At 45.2% G+C, this 18935-nt stretch overlaps 1 protein-coding gene across 6 annotated transcripts in view; it reads left to right on the forward strand.

Moving 5' to 3' along the window:
• ABAT (4-aminobutyrate aminotransferase) overlaps positions 1–18935 on the forward strand; it is a 185382-nt gene that overhangs the window by 78769 nt on the left and 87678 nt on the right. For all 6 annotated transcript variants that reach the window (XM_075010288.1, XM_075010289.1, XM_075010287.1 and 3 more), the window contains exons 3-5: positions 12794–12891; positions 13743–13772; positions 15701–15818. In XM_075010288.1, the coding sequence (XP_074866389.1) occupies positions 12794–12891; positions 13743–13772; positions 15701–15818 (246 nt within the window). The remainder of the gene's footprint in view (positions 1–12793; positions 12892–13742; positions 13773–15700; positions 15819–18935) is intronic.

The raw sequence follows: 18935 nt of genomic DNA on the forward strand, positions 1-18935 counted from the left end.
GACTGTGCCAGGGCCTCTAATTCTTCCCGTTTGTTCCCTAGGCTTCTGGCATTAGTGTACAAGCATCTTAGAGAAGGGGCCGATTGGCCCACTTTCTCCTCTTCACCCAGGAAATCCACTTGATTGTTCCTTCTTCCTTCCCTACTTTCCTCAGGGCTTGTGTCACCTTCCCCCAACAAGCCTAGTTTAAAGCCCTCCTCACTAGATTTGGAAGCCTGCCTTCCAAGATGCTCTTTCCTCTTTTAGTGAGGTGGATCCCATCTCTTCTTAGCAATCCCTGTTCATGAAACAGAATCCCATGGTCAATAAACCAAATCCTTCCCTGCTACACCACCTACGCAACCATGCATTTACCTTTGTGATTCAACGATCCCTACGCGGACCCCTTCCTTCCACAGGGAGGATAGACGAGAAGACCACTCCATATTCCTTGATCTTCCTTCCTAGGGTCATGTAATCTGCTGTGATCTCATCAAAGTTATTCTTGGCTGTATCATTGGTTCCTACATGGAGAAGTAGGAAGGGGTGATAGTCTACAGGTTTAAGAATTTTTGGCAGAGACTGTGTAATATCCCAAATTCTAGCTCCAGGCAAGTGGCAAACTTGCCGGGAATCTAGGTCTGGGAGGCAGATGGATGACTCTGTCCCTCTTCAGAGGGAGTCCCCGACCACCACCACTCATCTTTTTCTCTTCGGGATGGTGGTCATAGAACTCCTATCCCTAGGACTGCTTATCCCATGCCTACTCAGCCATGGGGACTCTTTCAGATACCTCCCAGGGATTGTATCAGCCCCAGCTATCTCCGCCGTATCACCTGTGGAGAGAGGCTGAAAGCAGTTACTTAACTCCACTGGAATTGGAGAGACTTGAACTGGTTTTCTCCTCCTGGAGGTAACGTGCTTCCAGTTCTCCTCCTTGTTTTGGGTAGCCTGCTGTTCCTGCAGTATGATCTGTTGCCTTCTATCCAGAAAGTCTTCACCCTCTCTGATGGACGTGAGGGTTGATATTTGTGCCTCAATTCCTTTAACCTTCTCTTCTAAAATGGCTACCAGCTTGCACTTGGTACATAGAAAATCCTTCCTGTCGTTCAGGAGGAAGACAAACATGGCACATGACATGCAGGTCACAACAGCAGACCTCTCACCAGCCATGTCACTCTCCATTTTTTCCTTTTACAGAGATCCCTTATTTGTTTCTATTGCTGCCTTGAAGGGCACAAGACAAACACCGTATAAGAAAGGTGAAAACAGGTGTGGGGCTCCTCCCGAAGGCCAACTCCCAGTCAAACTCCGTTAGCTGCTCCTGTTCTCTGCTCACAGGGTTCGCTGGGGCTGCCTTCTCATAGAGCTGCTAGCTGGTTAGGCCCAGCTCAAAGCTTTTGCCTCCAATCTAATCAGCCCTTGAAGGCCCACCTGGAAGTAAACTCTCCCAATTCACACCTTGCAAACTTGCCAAACACGCTTTCCAACTGCCCTGTTGTCAGATGCCACCAGCATGGTGCTCTGTTCTCTCCAGTGCTGGTATCTCTCGGCTGCATGCGTGTGTTCCCTCTGTGTGCTGCCCCAGCTCTGCAGATAGCTGGCACAGCAGACCCGAAGAGAACCCCCAATGACCACAGATTCTAGTAAGGTGCGAAGGCACATCAGCCAGGTTTATTGCCGTATTGGACACAATAGTAGTTCCCTGTGGACTTCTCAGTCTAAGTCAGGGCATACTACAAATATGCACCCACGGTCAATGGACTCGGCTCAGTCAGTGGTGGGACTTTCCACTGCCCCCTCGGCCAGGCCCAGACCACACCCCGGGGTACATTCTTATACACAGGTACAAACAATTCACACATCACTCCTGACGTATTGAGGTACAACCCTTCTACGTAGTCAGGTGCTGCCTCTCACCTTGTACATGTTGGTTTGAACAAAACAACTCTATCCATCATATTACCCTTCTGCCCCTGTCATTGGGATGGGTTGGCCTGTCCTTCCTTATCTGTGGAATGTTCCAGGGTCGGGTGTTCTGGTACCATATTCCTATTTCAATATGCTAGGTAGATATGTTTGTGCAACATCAACCCTCTTCTTGCCAACTTCTGTGAGCAATGCATTCCTTTAGCTCACAGCTGCACTTTGCTTTTTGTTAGCAAAGTTTTGACCATTACTTTGGTTCAGGCCTAAGGCCTCATATTGGGCCTGTACTTACTACATGCCCCTCTCTGCAAAACAGATGCTCAGGCACACAGGCTGCTATGCAAACTGCCCCTCACTGCAAAATTAAACAAATGCACAGACACCACAGACAGAAATTCAACCCATCAGCTCACAGCGCAGCCCCCCAAATGCCACACTCACCTGTGCTCCTCTAGGATGCTTTCCCAGGCAAACTCCCTGTTTGCTGCTCCTGTTCCACAATGTCATGGCAGCTCCTGTGTGTATTTACCCCATTCCCTCTGATTACCAGGTTCCTATCCAAGATCTGCCAAGACAGGGCAGATGTAATCCTCAGAGCCTTGGGCTTGGTCCAAGCATGTTAGGTGGGCCTTTGGCCCACTTTCCTGATGCAGAAGCGCAGCCAGATAAGGCACCCAGACCTAGACCCCCTGCACCTCATGGCATGGATACTCTGTAGCTGAATTTCTTGGAGCTCCAGTGTTCAGCATGGGTGCAGAAAGTATAATTAGGCAGTAGTAAGCCATCCACCAGATTGACTTATATGGCCAAACGGAGACGGTTTTCCTTGTCTTGTACCATTAAAAAGGTTTCCCTCTGGAGATGTCTGTCCCCCCTTTTTTGGATTATCTGCTCTGCTTTAAAACAAGTGGGTCTTGAAGTGTCATTCCTCCAGGTTCACCTTAGGGCCATCTCAGACTTCCAGTCCCTGTTTGGGGACCCAATGGTGGTTTGATTCCTGAAGGGTCTGGATAGGTGGTTCCTCCCTGCCCTCAGTAAGAGATCCAGTGCCTCCCTGGGATGTCCATCTGGTATTGCCACAGTTGATGAGGCATCCCTTTGAGCTTTGGCCATGTGCTCGTTGGCATACCTGTCCTATAAGATGGCATTCCTGACTGTCATTACATCGGCCAGGAAGGTGTCAGCATTGAAGACCTTGACATCTCAACCCGCCCTTTATTTGGTGTCCTGAAGGGATATGGTGCACTTGTGTCCACATCCTGCATTTTTACTAAAGATTGTAATGCCCTTTCATGTTAACCAGGCTGGTTTAACTGGTTCTTTGCCCTAAACCTCATGCCTCGGATCATGAGTCCAACATTTGTAAATAGATCAGAATTGGTCACTTCCGGTCTAAATACTTGTTCCGCTTCATGCTAGCACTGGCAGAGCTGTTGCTGTGCTCTCAGATTTATACACTCACTGTGATATAAGTGCTGCCTTCTTCTGCCATATACATACACTCACATTTTCATTCACTGAATAAGCGTTAATCATAGAATCCTAGGGCTGGAAGAGACCTCAGGAGGTCATCAAGTCCAGCCCCCTGCCTAAAGCAGGATCAACCCTAACTAAATCATCCCAGGCAGGACTTTTCAAGCTAGGACTTAAAAACCTCTAGGGATGGAGATTCCACAACCTCTTCAGGTAACACATTCCAGTGCTTCACCATCTTCCTAGTGATATAGTTTTTCCTAATATCCAACCTAGACCTCCCCCACTGTAACTTGAGATCATTGCTCCTTGTTCTGCTATCTATAACTACTGAAGACACCCTCTCTCCGTCCTCTTTAGAACCCCCCTTCAGGAAGTTGAAGGCTGCTGTCAAATCCTGCCTCACTCTCCTCTTCTGCAAACTAAATAATCCCAGATCTCTCAGCCTCTCCTCGTAGGTCCAAATTCACTTACAAATATCAGTACTTCAAGAGCTGCAGAGCATGTGAATATGAGATAGTCCTTAGTAAATAACATCAAGCAGTACCTTTTGTAACCCCTCTTTTTAGAACAGTGCACACACAATGATTTGTACCAATTAGAAAGTTAGTTACTTTTGCCCCTGTGTTGGAGAGCAAATGAAGACAAGGAATAGGGGATAGGCTCTTAAACAGAAGGAAGCAATGTTCTCTTCAACCCTCCCCTCCTCAGTTCCCAGGCTCTACCTGTTCCCTTGGCCCATAAACCCACCTTTCCAGCCCCAGGCTTTACCCACCTCAGCCCCCAAATCCGTCCACCCCATCCCCAGGATTAACTTGCCTCAGCCAACAAGCTCCTCCAGCTGTGCACCCTGCCCCAACCTGCCCACTGAACCTGGTTCTTACTTGTCACCTGCTGCTCTCCCCCAACCCCCTCCCCCAACACACTGGATTTCTATGTCTCCCTGCCTGCCCCCCCACCCACAACGTCTCAGGGCAGAAAGTGCCTGCAACTTTCCCAGTCAGTCCCCACCCAGCAGCATCAGTGCTGGATTCACTGGGTCCCAGGGTTAGGCAGAGACCTGGGCTGGGTCCTGAGGAAGTTGCAATTGCACCATGGGATGCAGCTCCAGGCTCTGGTGGCTGCCAGTGGAAACAGGGGAAGGGGCTGTGCCCACAGAGTGAGGAGGAGCTGGAGGGTGCCACACTGCCCAGAAGGGGCTGGCTCCGCAGGAACAGTAGCTGTGCTCATCTCCCAGGAGGCCTCCCTGCCGCTTCCTCCTCTGCATGGCTGCGTGGCTCTGGCAGGGGCAGACTAGGCCATCCCTCCTTCAGCTTTCCTGCTTACTTCCCCCACCTGCAGTGTGGGCAGCTCCCTGCCCTGCTGCACTGAAATAATGGAGCTAAATTTAAATGTTTTAATGCCCAAATCCCTCCCGCAGATCTGTCCATTGTTAAACTAATTAAATTTAGTTCCATTACTTCAGCAGTGGCAGGCTGGGGAGAGAGTCAAAAGAGGACTCAGCAGCGTCAGCATCCAGAGCTGCAAGTGACTCTTTAAAGAGCCTCATGCAGCTCTGGAGCCACAGGTAGCAGACCCCTGCGCTAGGTCACTGTGGACCCCATCCCTACCCTCCAGCATATCTACCTCTCCCTCTATCTTAGCGTCATCTGCAAATTTGCTGAGGGCGCAATCCATCTACTCATCCGGGTCATTAATAAAGATGTTGAACGATACCAGCCCTAGAACTGATCCTTGGGGCAGTCCACTTGAAACCAAATGCCAATCAGACATCAAGCCATTGATCACTACCTGTTTGGCCTGACAATCTCGCCAGCTTTTTCTCCACCTTACAGTGCATTTCAATCCATACTTCCTTAATTGCAGGCAAGAATATTGCAGGAGACTATTTCAAAAGCTTTGCTAAAGTCAAGGTATATCACATCCGTTGAGTTCCCAATGCCCACAGATTGTTACTTGATGACAGGAGTTAATCAGATTAGTGAGGGATGACTTGCCCTTCGTCAGTCCATGTTAACTGTATCTGATCACTTTCCTCTCTTCCAAGTGCTTCAAAATGGATTCCTCGAGGATCCCCACCATGATTTTTCCAGGGACTGAGGTAAGACTGACTGGTCTATAGTTCCCTGGATTTTTAAAAGATGTGCACTATATTTGACTTTTTCCAATCATCTGAGACCTCTCCCAGTCTCCACAGCTTTCAAAGATAGTGGTCAAAGGCTCTGCAATGACATTTACCCACTGCGACAGTACCCTTGGAGGCATTAAATCTGGACCCATGGATTTATTTATGTCTAACTTTTCTGAGTAGCCCTTAACCTGTTCTTTCCCCACCAAGGGCTGCCCAGCTCCTTCACATATTACAGTGGTCTGGGAGTTGACCTTGTCCGTGAAGACAGAGGTCAGAAAGAGAGAGAGAGAGAGAGAACTTCAGCTTTTCCCACATCATCTGTCACTAGCTTACCTCCCTTATCCAGAAACGGTTCACACCCTCCCTGATCACATGCCTGTAGAAACCTTTCTTGTTACCCTTCACATTCAATGCTACCTGCAATTCCGGTTGTGCTTTTGCCTTCCTGATTACTCCCATGCATTCTTGAGCAATATATTTGTATGCCTTAGTCATATGTCCAAGTTTCCACTTCTTATAAGCTTCCTTTTTGTGTTTAGGGAGGCAGTGGTAGAGAGACGGGCTGATCCCATGATAGGGCACTAGCCTGGGACTTGAGAGACCTTGGTCCATTTTGCTGCTCAGCCACAGTCTGCCTTGGGCAGGTCACTTTCTTTGTGCTTTCATTCCCCCATCCATAAATCAGGGATAATGGCACTTCCCTGCTTTGCAGGAATGGTGTGGGGATAAGCCCATGAAAGACTGCAGGGCTCTCAGATACTATGGATCGATTATGAAATGAAAAGCCCTAAAGGTTCCTTACTGTCAGTCCTTTTCCTTTGTCTGTATTAATGTTTGCCCCCCTTCTTCCTTCCCCAGCCCTGCACTTTTGGAGATCGCTCTTTGTTTTATAGATGTAAGGGAGGTTCCTCTAGTAATACTGAACAACCAGGGGCCTAGATCGGAGTGATCTTCATTCTCACTTGCATGTTCCAGCCATCAGTCTCTGCCCACTATGCTGGAGTCTCTAGTGTCTTCAGTGAAGTAACTCCTGGTGTACATTCATGTGAGAGGAGAATTGGTCCTATTGTCAGTTATAACAACAGGGACTCTATTGTGGGATCCCTGGGTATATACAGTAGGGTGACCACATCTCCCCCAGCCAAGTATGCAGGGTGACCATCCATCCCAGTTTGGGCAGGACACCCCCGTATTTCAGGCGCTATCCTGGCATTCCAATATATTTTGCTAAAAAAGCTAATTGCCCTGTAGTCCACTATTTTATTAGCCACCCAACTTCCCCTGGCTAGGAAGAGCTGGGAGCCAGACTCTCGCGGCAGCGCAGCTGCTGTCTGACTTCTCCCGGCTGGGATATGGGGGATGATGCCGCCCTGGCCAAAATGGGACAGATGGTCACGCTGCCTGGGAGTCAAGCGACATCTGCCCTATGGGGGCTACCATCCTGCTGGGGGAGCTGTGAGTGTGCAGCTGTGGTTCATGGCTGCCCCATGAATTGGGGCACCAGAAATGGGGCTGCTGCCCTGCCAGCAAAGCTCCCAATGCTATGAGAGCTCAAGTGATTCAGGACTAGAAGAGCTCAGACAAAGAGGGGAGCTGCCGGAAAGAAGTGGGCTCCTGTGGGAAGGAGATGCTAAGGGAAAGGTTCAATGCTTCTACAACTTACTGCTCATGGAGAGGCCTTTGTTGTAGTGTTACTTTGTGACTCTTGTGTTTAAGGTATAAAACAGTGCCCCAAAAGGAGGGATCTAAACAGATTTGCCATGTTGTTATTCCTTCCTGAGCATGGGGACAGGCAACAGCATGCAGCCTGTCAGCCCACATTATTTCTCTATGTTCTGGTGGCTACGGAAGCAGCCTCCCTTTTGCCAAGACTTATCACTTGGGATCTGTCTTCATCCTCATCTCTTCTCCCCATATTTCCAGGCCATGCCCTTCAAAGCTTGTTGTTTCCTTCAGTGCTTGCTTGTTAAGATGTGGCAGCTACAACAATTGCGTGTGCCCTGATCATCTCCGATCTTGATTGCTGGAACCACCTCCTGACACTCACATCATCCCTACCAGACAACCAGAAATGCATTCCCTAAAATGACCTCTCACCTGTTGACCTGAGCACAGATGGTCCTCCTATAGTGATTGCTTAATCTCACTGTACTTTGATTTTCCTGTGTGTATAATGTGGTGCTCACCTGTGTAAACACCTTGGAAATCTTCAGGTAATAAGATAATTATGTAATAATGAAAATCATATGCAAACTATGGGGCTAATCCACCTTCTAGTAAATATAATGGAAAGACTCTGGTTATGAGGGGAAGCTAATCAAGCTCTGTGCCTGGCTCTCAGGTTCCTACTTTGGTACTTTCATCCATTTGTGTTTTGACTTCTGGTACCCTGCTCTGAAGAGAGACAGAGGAGATATCATGGTAAATGAATAAAGTGAAATTTTTAATGTGACTAATCAAATTATAATCTGGAAAAATGTAACACTGAAGCATTTTATACTCATTTTTAATAAGCATTTAATGCTTTACATCAGACATTCAGTGAAGTAATTGGCAGTATTTGTGACAGTTGACTTTATTATTGGGTAAAGCCCAGTGTGTATATGTAAATATGATTAGCTATTTTTAAGGAAGTTTGTATTTATTAAACATTTTGGAATATATCCTGCAAATTGATGGGATGATTTTAGGGATATGGTCTAAAAATAATCTGTAAACTGATATGTGTAAGAGGAGGATAAGCTGTTGCTAAGGACTGATTGATTAGTAGTCATACAGAGCATCGCAGATGTAAAGCATGCTTATAGTGCTGCTAACTGTTAGCACTATGTGCTTTGGAAAGTTTACTCTGCTTAGAGCATTTGGTTTGTACTTACAGTCTATTGCATACTTGGTGTTCATATCAGTATACACAGGAAATTAATGTGGATGATTGACCAGACACTCCATTGACACATTATATCTAATATGTTTATGGCTGACTTGAAACAATGATTCCTCAGCTCTCGTCCCCTATTACCCCTCCACACGATCAGTCATTTACAGTCAAACCCTGAGGTACAATCTCATCTACTCTGATCCTACTGACAGAAACTGAAAACTGCAAGATCGCTACCAAACATTCATAAACCTTAAATTACCTACAGGGAGAAGTAAAAAAAAAAAAAAAAAAAAAAAAGCCCCAAAAAACAAATTTACAAGGCCAGACAAATACCCAGAAGCCAACTACTCCAAGATAGGTACAAAAAAGCCAATAACAGAACAGTGTTCATTATTATCTACAGCCTCCAACTCAAACCACTGCCATGCATCAATAAAAACCTACAACCTATCCTAAATCATGATGCCACACTCCAGAAGGCCCTAGGTGACAGGCCTGTTCTTTCCTATAGACAGCCTTCTAATCTTATGAGGAGTCTCAGGCTATATCACAATAATACTAATCCTGAAACTTTTCCTTGTAACAAGCCCCATTGCCAACTTTGTCCACATATCTATTCTGGAGATACCATCACTGGACCTACCCATGTTAATTACAGAATCATGGGCACGTTCTTCTGTTCCTCAACTATTGTCGTGTATGCCGTCATGTGCCAACAATGCCCACACACTTTGTATATTGGGCAAACTGCAAACGCTCTTCACCAAAGAATGAATGGACATAGAGCAGACATCAAAAATCTCCAGATACACAAATGGGTCAGCCAGTACTTTAATGGAGTGGGACATTCTGTTAAAGATCTGAGAGTTTGTATTCTACAGAAAAGAGACTTTAACAACCATCTACAGAGAGAATGTTCGGAACTAACATTCATATTCAAATTTGACACATTAACGTGGTTTGAACAGGGGCAGCAATTACTTGACCCTTTATAAGGGCTCTTTTACATACTTTGATGTTTGACCTAACACTTACTTCCCCACCCCACACCCCTCCTCTCTGCTCTTCTATCTGATTTGCGAACATCGATACCAGTTTCTCTGAGTTGTCAATCTTGATAACAATTTTTGGATCATAGTAACAGAGAGTAAGCCGTGCTAGTCTATACACTATCAAAACAAAAAGCAGTCAAGTAGCACTTTAAAAAGTAGCAAAATAGTTTATTAGGTGAGCTTTTGTGGGACAGACCCACTTCTTCTGACCATATCCAGACCAGAACAGACTCAATATTTAAGACACAGAGAACCAAAAACGGTAAGCAAGGAGGACAAATCAGAGAAAGATAATCAAGGTGAGCAAATCAGAGAGTGGAGGGGTGGGGGGGAAGATCAAGAATTAGATTGAGTTAAGTATGCAGACGAGCCCCTGTAGTGACTCAGAAAGTTCACGTCCCGATTTAAACCATGTGTTAATATTCTGAATTTGAATATAAATGTCAATTCGTCCGCTTCTCTTTCTACAAAGGAGTGATAATTTCTTTTCAGTAACACACATACCTTGAGGTCATTGACAGAATGGCCCATTCCATTAAAATGTTGACTAACTGGTTTGTGGATCTGGAGTGTTTTAATGTCTGTTTTGTGCCCGTTGACCCTTTGTCTAAGGGAGTTAGAAGTCTGTCCAATATACAAAGCATCTGGGCATTGTTGACACATGATGGCATATATGATGTTAGTAGAGGAGCATGAGAAAGTGCCCGTGATTCTGTGAGTAACCTGGTTAGGTCCAGTGATGGTATTTCCAGAGAAGATATGTGGACAAAGCTGGCACCGGGCTTTGTTGCAGGGAAAGGTTCCAGGACTGGTGTTCTGGGGTATAGACTGCGGCTGTTAGTAAGGATCCTCATGAGGTTGGAAGGTTGTCTGTAGGAGAGAACAGGCATGTCACCCAGGGCATTCTGGAGTGTAGCATCCTGATTAAGAATAGGTTGTAGGTCTTTAATAATTCGTTGCAGTGGTCTGAGTTGGGGGCTGTAAGTGATGACCAGTGGTATTCTGTTCTTGGCTTTTTTGGGCTGATCTTGGAGTAGCTGGTTTCTGGGTATGCGTCTGGCCCTGTCGATTTGTTTTTTTACTTCTCCTGGTGGGTAATTCAGGTTTATGAATATTTGGTAAAGTCTTGTAGTTTTTGGTCTCTGTCGGTTGGATCAGAGCAAATGCGATTATACCTAAGAGCTTGACTGTAAACAATGGATCTAGTCACGTGTGCAGGATGGAAGCTAGAAGGGTGTAGATAAGTATAGCGATCAGTAGGTTTTCGGTACAGTGTGGTACTGATCAGGCCATCCTTGATTAGTACTGTAGTGTCCAGGAAATGTATCTCTTGCGTGTTGTAATCGAGGCATAAGTTGATGGTGGCGTGTAGATTGTTAAAGTCTCTGTGGAATTCTTCTAGAGCCTCTGTACCATGGGTCCAAATCATGAAGATGTCATCAATGTATCTTAAGTAGAGGAGTGATAATAGGGGACGAGAGCTGAGGAATCATTGTTCCAGGTCAGCCATAAATATATTAGCATATTGTGGGGCCATGCAGGTGCCCGAGATACCACCGACTTCCTGAGGAAATTACAAAGCATCGGAAAAGTTCCTGATAACGCCATCCTTGCCACAATGGATGTAGAGGCTCTGTACACTAATATTCCACATAAAGAAGGATTACAAGCAATCAGGAACACCATCCCTGATGCCACCACAGCCAATCTGGTGTCTGACCTCTGTTACTTTGTTCTCGCACACAATCATTTCCATTTTGGGGACAATTTATACCTCCTGATTAGTGGAACTGCTATGAGCACCCGCATGGCCCCACACAATGCTAATGTATTTATGGCTGACCTGACGTCTTTATGACACAGACCAAAACTACAAGAACGTTACCAAATATCGCTCCTTTGTAGAAAGAGAAGCGGACGAACTGACATTTATATTCAAATTCGGAACATTAACACATGGTTTAAATCGGGACGTGAACTTTCTGACTCACTATAGGGGCTCGTCTGCATACTTAACTCAATCTAATTCTTGATCTTCCCCCCCACCCCTCCACTCTCTGATTTGCTCACCTTGATTATCTTTCTCTGATTTGTCCTCCTTGCTTACTGTTTTTGGTTCTCTGTGTCTTAAATATTGAGTCTGTTCTGGTCTGGATATGGTCTGAAGAAGTGTGTCTGTCCCACGAAAGCTCACCTGATAAACTATTTTGCTAGTTTTTAAAGTGCTACTTGACTGCTTTTTGTTTTAATTTTTGGATCACTGTGCTTTATATATTGAGTCTGTTCTGGTAAGGCTATAGATCTGAAGAAGTGGGTCTGTTCCACGAAATCTCATCACCTAATGAATTGTCAGTTCTTAAAGTGCTACATGACTGCTTTTTTGTTTTAGTAGAATACAGACTAACACGGCTACCTCCCTGTTACTATTTAACATCAATATATTTCCTTGAATGCATAGTAAGTTTAAAAACGATACGATTGTACAAGATTTTCCTAGCTTTTTGATCATGTGTGAATACCTCCGATTTTACTTAGATTGTATCACCACTTTGTTTGTATCTTGTGAACTGTTTTACTCTTGAGTATTAACTCTTACAGTTTTAGTGCAGACAACAGAAAAACCTGTTTTCTGTGTCCTACAAAACCACATATAACCCTGTATTTTGAAGTTCTTTTACAAAACTGGAGCAGGCTATCACTGATGAAGCATAGTAGTTTTCTGCCTTTGCTTCATTAGAGTTGTCAAGTCTGTTATCTTTCTCCATTACATGCATGGCTACCGACCAGCAGTATAGCCATAGATCAGAATAAAGATAACCACAGTATGACCCAGCTCTCTGAGCAGCAGCACGTGCTGTCTTACTCATGCTGTATTCATTTGTTTAACAAAGCCATTTTTCTGTTCTGAGGTATACAACCTGAGAAATATTACTAAGCATACCACCTTATCACCTTTCATTTGAGGACTTCTTCAGAATTTTCAGATGGTCACTGCACTTCTGCAAGTGTGAATTACTGACAGATGGGAATCCAGGGATAGACTTGCTCAATGTAACACATGATGTCTGCTACTGATTTGGAAACAGAATCTAGGATTCTCAATTCCCATTCTCCCTTCTCTAAACAGTAGAGTGGGCCTCCTCTTGTTTAATGCAGAGCTGGCGAGGCCCAATTGTGATCTCACTTGGAATGGGTTAATGCTGATCAGAATAAGGTCCTGAAATTTCTTTTCCCAGAATACAACATAGATGTCTTCAGCTATTGGATAGTTCTATAAAGGTGAAGAATCGGATATTTTTTGGGGGGAAGTTTGTAATTTAGTTTTTTCATTGCTTTTGTTTCTTACAGGGCACAGGTTGATCAGTCAGACAGCAGCTAAAATTGATGTGGACTTTGATTATGATGGACCGTTAATGAAGACAGAAGTTCCTGGGCCTAAGTCCAGAGTAAGTTCACAGGGTGACATGGTTGTAATACCACCCCAGCCACCCAACATCCCTTTTTTGATTGATGAGTGCACAGTGCCATGGATGATATATAATAACAAGGAGCTGAAGATTATTCTTATCACAGGAAAATATCATTACATAATACACTGAATCCAATGTTTTTTTAGGCCCCCAGAATGAGAGACTCAGGTGGATGAAACAAAACTGAAGATCACCAATGAATGCAGTTCCTAGCTGCAGGAAAATAAAAGTGCACACACGTAGATCAGATTATGAAAATTGTTAAGACAAGGGTTAGGCAAATGTCAGGTTGTCTGCATGTGTAAATTTAAGATTAAATACTCCTCCCAGATCTGCACGAATGATCTCACCTGTAAAATTCTACTTTACTAGTGTAGCTTTAGTGGTGCAAGTGGTACAGTTGCATCATGGCCTATAAATGAAAGGGGTGGCGAGACAGAGACTAAAGGTGCTGCTCGGGAAATGGCAGAGTATCTGAATAAAGATTCACAATGGCTGATCAGACAGGAGATTTTGCCCCTTGTGTCTAACCTCCTATTTTCCTAACATCTGTTGCTGGTATTGTGTATTAGAGTCTAATGAAACTTGCCATCTGCAGAAGAGCAAAGTATACTTGCTTGTCTCCTAGTCCTCCAGCTGCAGCACAGAACTGGTTGTGTGAGTTATATAAACTGATACTTTAGAGCTGAAAGTGGTCAGAGGGTTTTAATTAAATGGACAGTATTTCACTCTCTGAAGGAGTCGGATATTCAGTAGAAATCATTAAAGCAGTCTAGCTGAAGTTTAGAAGCTATGTTCATTATTCTCTTATTATTATTTCCTTTCAGGAGTTAATGAAACAACTAAATGGAATTCAGGTAACTCATCAAGTTTATTTTTGATGCCAGTCTCTCAACATTTCTGTTTTAAAATCAGATATAGCTATAATTTTACTGAAATGTTTTCTCTCTAATCCAAGGCTACGTCTACACTTACTAAAAGCTTCGAAATGGCCGTGCTAATGGCCAAAGCAAAGAATGCTAATGAGGTGCTGAAATGCATATTCAGCGTCTCATGAGCATGCCACCAGCCACGGCACTTCGAAAATGCTGCGGTTCGCTCCTCCATGACTCATGTACACAGGGGGTTCTTTTCAAAAGGACTACACCAACATCAAAATCCCCTTATTCTTATGATAGGAAGATATGATAGGATGTGATAGGAATAAGGATATTTCGATGCTTGCGGGGTCCTTTTGAAAAGGACCCCCTGAGTAGATGAGCCATGGGCAAGTGAACAGCGGCGCTTTCATATGAGGCACTGAATATTCATTTCATTGCTTCATTATCATTCTTCGATTTGGCCATTAGCTTGGCCATTTCAAAGTTTTTTGTAAGTGTAGACTTAGCCTAGTATTTTATGGCTGAATTATTGTACTGTATTCAATAAAAGAAAACTCCATAACAGTTTTTAAATGTTGCTGAAATGTTTTATGAAATGCACTCAGTCATTTATTATATACCTCTTTAGGGCTTCATAGTGAATGGTGATTTTTGAGCTTGTATGTCAATATTAGCTATATATTACCTTGACCAAAAGAACAATTTTTAATGCTTATGTGGAGAAACTGCACCCTTGCAGTTGTTCACCTTTCTTCACAAACTACATGCATGGCCCTTCCAACCACATCCACACTACAGAGATCTTTCGAAAGAAGCCCTTCCAGAAGATCTCTTCCGAAAGAAAGTGTCCACATGCAAAAAAGTGGATCAGAAGAGTGATCTGCTCTTTCAAAAGAGAGCATCCACACAGCCCCTACTCTTTCAAAAGAGCAGGACAGACCCCCTGAGAACTGCTCTTTTGGGGAAAAAAGCTGGGGGGGGAAGAGGCGGGGCATCTACAAGGGGACGCTCTTCCTGAAATGGTAAAGGAAGATCAATTTCAAAAAGGAGTGCCTCATTCTTTCCATTTACTTTCCAAAGAACACTTTTTGTGTACAGACTTCTGCTGGATCTTTTGAAAGACCCCTTTGTTTTGAAAAAGCTTTTGAAAAAAAAAAGAACTTACTAGTGTAGATACAGCTTATGTGTGCAAACGATTAGAGGAGCTGAGTCAGAAGTACTGTGTTTTAGTCTGTGTTCTGCTACTGAGTCAGGATTTGGCCTTGGGAAAATCATTAACTTCATTCAGGCCGCTGATGGGGGCCTGGGAGTGGCAACTGGAGCAGCTACCCTGGGGCCCTGTGATTGAAGAGTTCCCAGCACTCTTGGCTGCTGCTGCTGCTATTCTGGTGGCATCAATGGCTAGAGCCCTTTAAATTGCTGCTGGAGGCTGGGGACAGGTCATTGCACAGTCTGGGTGGTGCTGAAGGCTTGTGTGGGGGAGAATAGCATGATACAGTCTGGACAGCACCAAGGGCTGGCTTCCCCCAGCCTCACCCCTTCTGAGAGCATGGAAATGGGCCCCTCCACCTTGCCCAGGGGCTTGGCAATTCCGTCAGCTCCCCTGACTTCTTAATTCACTGCTGTTTGTAAAATGCCATGAGAGCCTTAGATGGGGAATTGTGAAATACTGTATTTCATTCTCTTCCCTCTTTTTTCCCTACTGCACTTCTTATTAAAAATCCCTCTAACAGACTCAGTAGTAAACTTAATTCCCATATAATAGAGTGTGTATATTTGTAGCTTACCAACAGATGCTTCTGTAAGGTTTTGCTGTATGTCTTCTCCATTTACTTTGTGCATCTCCAGATCAAATTGACTATTCTGCCACCAACAAGATTTATTGGTTTATTTTTTCCTGTAAGAATGCAGAAGCTGTGCACTTCTTTTGCAATTATGAAGAGAGTCGAGGGAACTACCTTGTAGATGTAGATGGCAACCGCATGCTGGATCTCTACTCTCAGATTTCATCCATTCCTGTAGGTAAGAGCCAGATTGCCATAAAACTCTTGGTTTGCTATGGAACTGCTCTTTTTCCGCTCCATCTCTGCTGAGGAACCTGATTGTTTAATCAGTGAAATAGCTGATGCATTGTGTGCTTCATTGCAGTTGTTGTTCCCTGCTCTATATTCCATAACTGCAACTCTGTGTGGCTGAAGGATTGACTCTAGGATTCAGTACACGTGGCTCACTTGAAGTATGTATTGAGACCTACAAGGATCCATACTATTAATCTAGGGTAGAATCATGGGGCTAGTTCTATAAATTTTAGACGTATTTCCTTATTAAAAGGTAATGGCCTAAATGCAATACAGAAAACCCTTGAAATGTGAGATTTCAAGTCTGCCCACCAAGCCCAAGCCCAAGCCCACTGTCCCGTCCCAAACCCCTGCCTCCTTCTGGTTCCATCACCATCTCAGCCCCAGTGTAGTCCCCAGACAGGAGGGGGTATGGGTGCTGTGGCTCATGGCCCAACACCATGGCTCATGGCCGCCTACCCTCTTGGAGGGGTGAAGGCAACCATCCCCATCCCATGCCTCCCCCTCCAAGTTCAGATTCTCCCATCCTTCTCCCATGCTTCCGCCTCCACGATGTGTATAGTTCCACCTGTATATAATTGTGCTTGTGGTTGCAGAGGTCCAAGTTGGTTTTATGTTTTTTCTTTCAACATGCCTCATGTCCCTTGTTATTGGTGGGGCAGTGGGAGGGGTAGAAAGGGTCATCAGGGAACAGGTGAGGCAGGGGACTGGAGGAGCCTTTAGGGTTGGCCAGGGAGGATCATTGGGGTCCATGGGTGACACCCTCCCAGAAGGCCTCCCAAATCCAGGCTTTGTTGCCATGGGCTTGCCCCTTGGGGATTGTGACAGGCTGGTCCTATCCAGGACAGCCGTCCACCCTATGAGGACAGTCCTGTTCCAGACCTCTGCAGGGTCATGCAGGGCACAGCATGCCCCCACTGTCTGGGGACCATTGCCCACCCTGATAAAGGCATGTTGGGAGGTGCCCTTGCATGGCTGACAGTGCACTTGATGGGGTAACGTGCCCAGGCATAATGGCTGTTGAGTGGCTCTTGGATGGCATGTGGCTGGCCTGCATATGGCTGCATGGACCAGGGCTGAATGGTGGCATCCCCAAGCACGAGCTCCCACTGGGGGTGTTGATCCCCCTCCTGGTCCCCACCTTCCCCTCGAGTCTCTGTACCCCCTACCCCACCCCACCCCGTAGTCTGTCTCAGTTGGTAAGCATGTGTCAGTCTCTTCTGGGCTGTGCCTTCTCACCCTGTCCTCTTGTGCAGCTGCCCCCTGCCCCCACCAAGGATCCCACTTTCCCAGTAGCCCACTGCCTGTGGTGGGCCTAAGAGCTGTGTGCACCTTACCTCAACAACAGCCCCAGCAGTATGATGCTCAGAGCTCCAGTATAAGGAGGGAGAAAAACCAGTTGAGTGTCTTTGGGTTAAGCTTAGAGGCAGAAGTAACAGAGGTGATGTTGTAGTTTATGTCTGCTATAGATTGCCAGATCAGGGACATGAGGTGGATGAGGACTTCTTCAGACAACTAGGAGAAGCTTCCAAATCACAGGCCCTGGTACTCATGGGAGATATTAATCATCCAGACATTTGTTGAGAGACCAATACAGTGGCACACAGACTATCCAGGAGGCTTTTGGACAATGCTGGAGATGATTTTTTTGATACAAGTGCTGAAAGAGCTGACCATGGGGTCATACGCAACTTGGCCTGCTGCTCAAACAGGGAAGAGCTAGTAGGAGAAATAGAAGTGGGTGGCAACCTGGGCTGCAGCAACCATGAGATGGTAGATTTCAGGATCCTGACAAAAAGGAAGAAGTGGGAGCAATAATATACAGACCCTTGATTTCAAAAGAGTAGGCTTCGACTCCTTGAGAGAACTGATGGGCAGGATCCCTTGGGTAACGAAGATGAAGGGAAAAGAGTTCAAGAGAACTGGCAGTACTTTAAAGAGGTCTTACTAAAGGCACAGGAACAAACCACCTGCTGCATAGTAAGAAATGAAAATGTGGTAGGCAACCAGGTTGGTTTAACAGGGAAATCCTTGGTCAGCTTAAACTCAAAAAGGATGCCTATAAGAAATGGAAACATGGACAGTTGACAAGAAGCACAAATATATAGCTGGAGAATGCCAGGAGAGGTAATCAGGAAAGCAAAAGCACAATTGGAACTGTATTGGCAAGGGATGTGAAGGGTAAGAAGGGATTCTACAGGCATGTTAACAATAAGAGGGTTATCAGAGAAGGTGTGGGGCTGTTACTGGATGAGAGAGGTAACCTAGTGACAGATGTAAGAAAAGCTGAAGTATGCAATTCTTTTCTTGCCTCAGTCTGCATGGACAAGGACAGCTCCTACTCTACGGTACTAGACAATGCAGTATGGGAAGGTGGAGGGCAGCCATCGGAGAAGGAACGAATTAAGAGCTACCTAGAAAAACTAGATGTACACAAATCCATGGGTCTGGATTTAATGCACTCAAGGGTACTGAAGGAGTGGTAGATGTCATTGCTGAGCCTTTGGCCATTATCTTTGAAGACTCCTGGAGATCGGGAGAGATCCTGGATGACTGGAAAAAGGCAAATGTAGTGCCCATCTTTAAAAAAAGTAAAGAAAGACAGTCCAGCAAACTATAGACTAGTCAGCCTTACCTCAGTCCCTGGGAAAATAATGGAGGGGATTCTCAAGGAAGCCCTTTTGGAGAACTTGGAAGAGGGGAAGTGATCAAGAGTAGTCAACATGGATTCACCCAGTGTAAGTCGTGACTGACCAATTTGATTAACGTCTATGATGAGGTAATCTCTGTGGATATAGGGAAGTCAGTGGATGTGATATACCTTGTACCAAAAGCTTTGCTGAAGTCAGTCTCCTATAACTTGCCTGTAAGTTGATGAAGTATGGAATGGATCCATGGACCATAAGCTGGATGGAAAGCTGGCTTAATGGTTGGGCCCAATGGGTAGTGGTCAATGGCTTAATATCTGGATGGCAGGTGGTTTCAAGGGGAGTACCCCAAGGCTCAGGTCTGGGGCTAGTATTGTTTGACATCTTTATTAATGACTTAGATGAGGGACTGG

The sequence above is a fragment of the Carettochelys insculpta genome, chromosome 16 (genome assembly GCF_033958435.1).
Source record: "Carettochelys insculpta isolate YL-2023 chromosome 16, ASM3395843v1, whole genome shotgun sequence".
Classification (NCBI taxonomy): Eukaryota; Metazoa; Chordata; order Testudines; family Carettochelyidae; genus Carettochelys; species Carettochelys insculpta.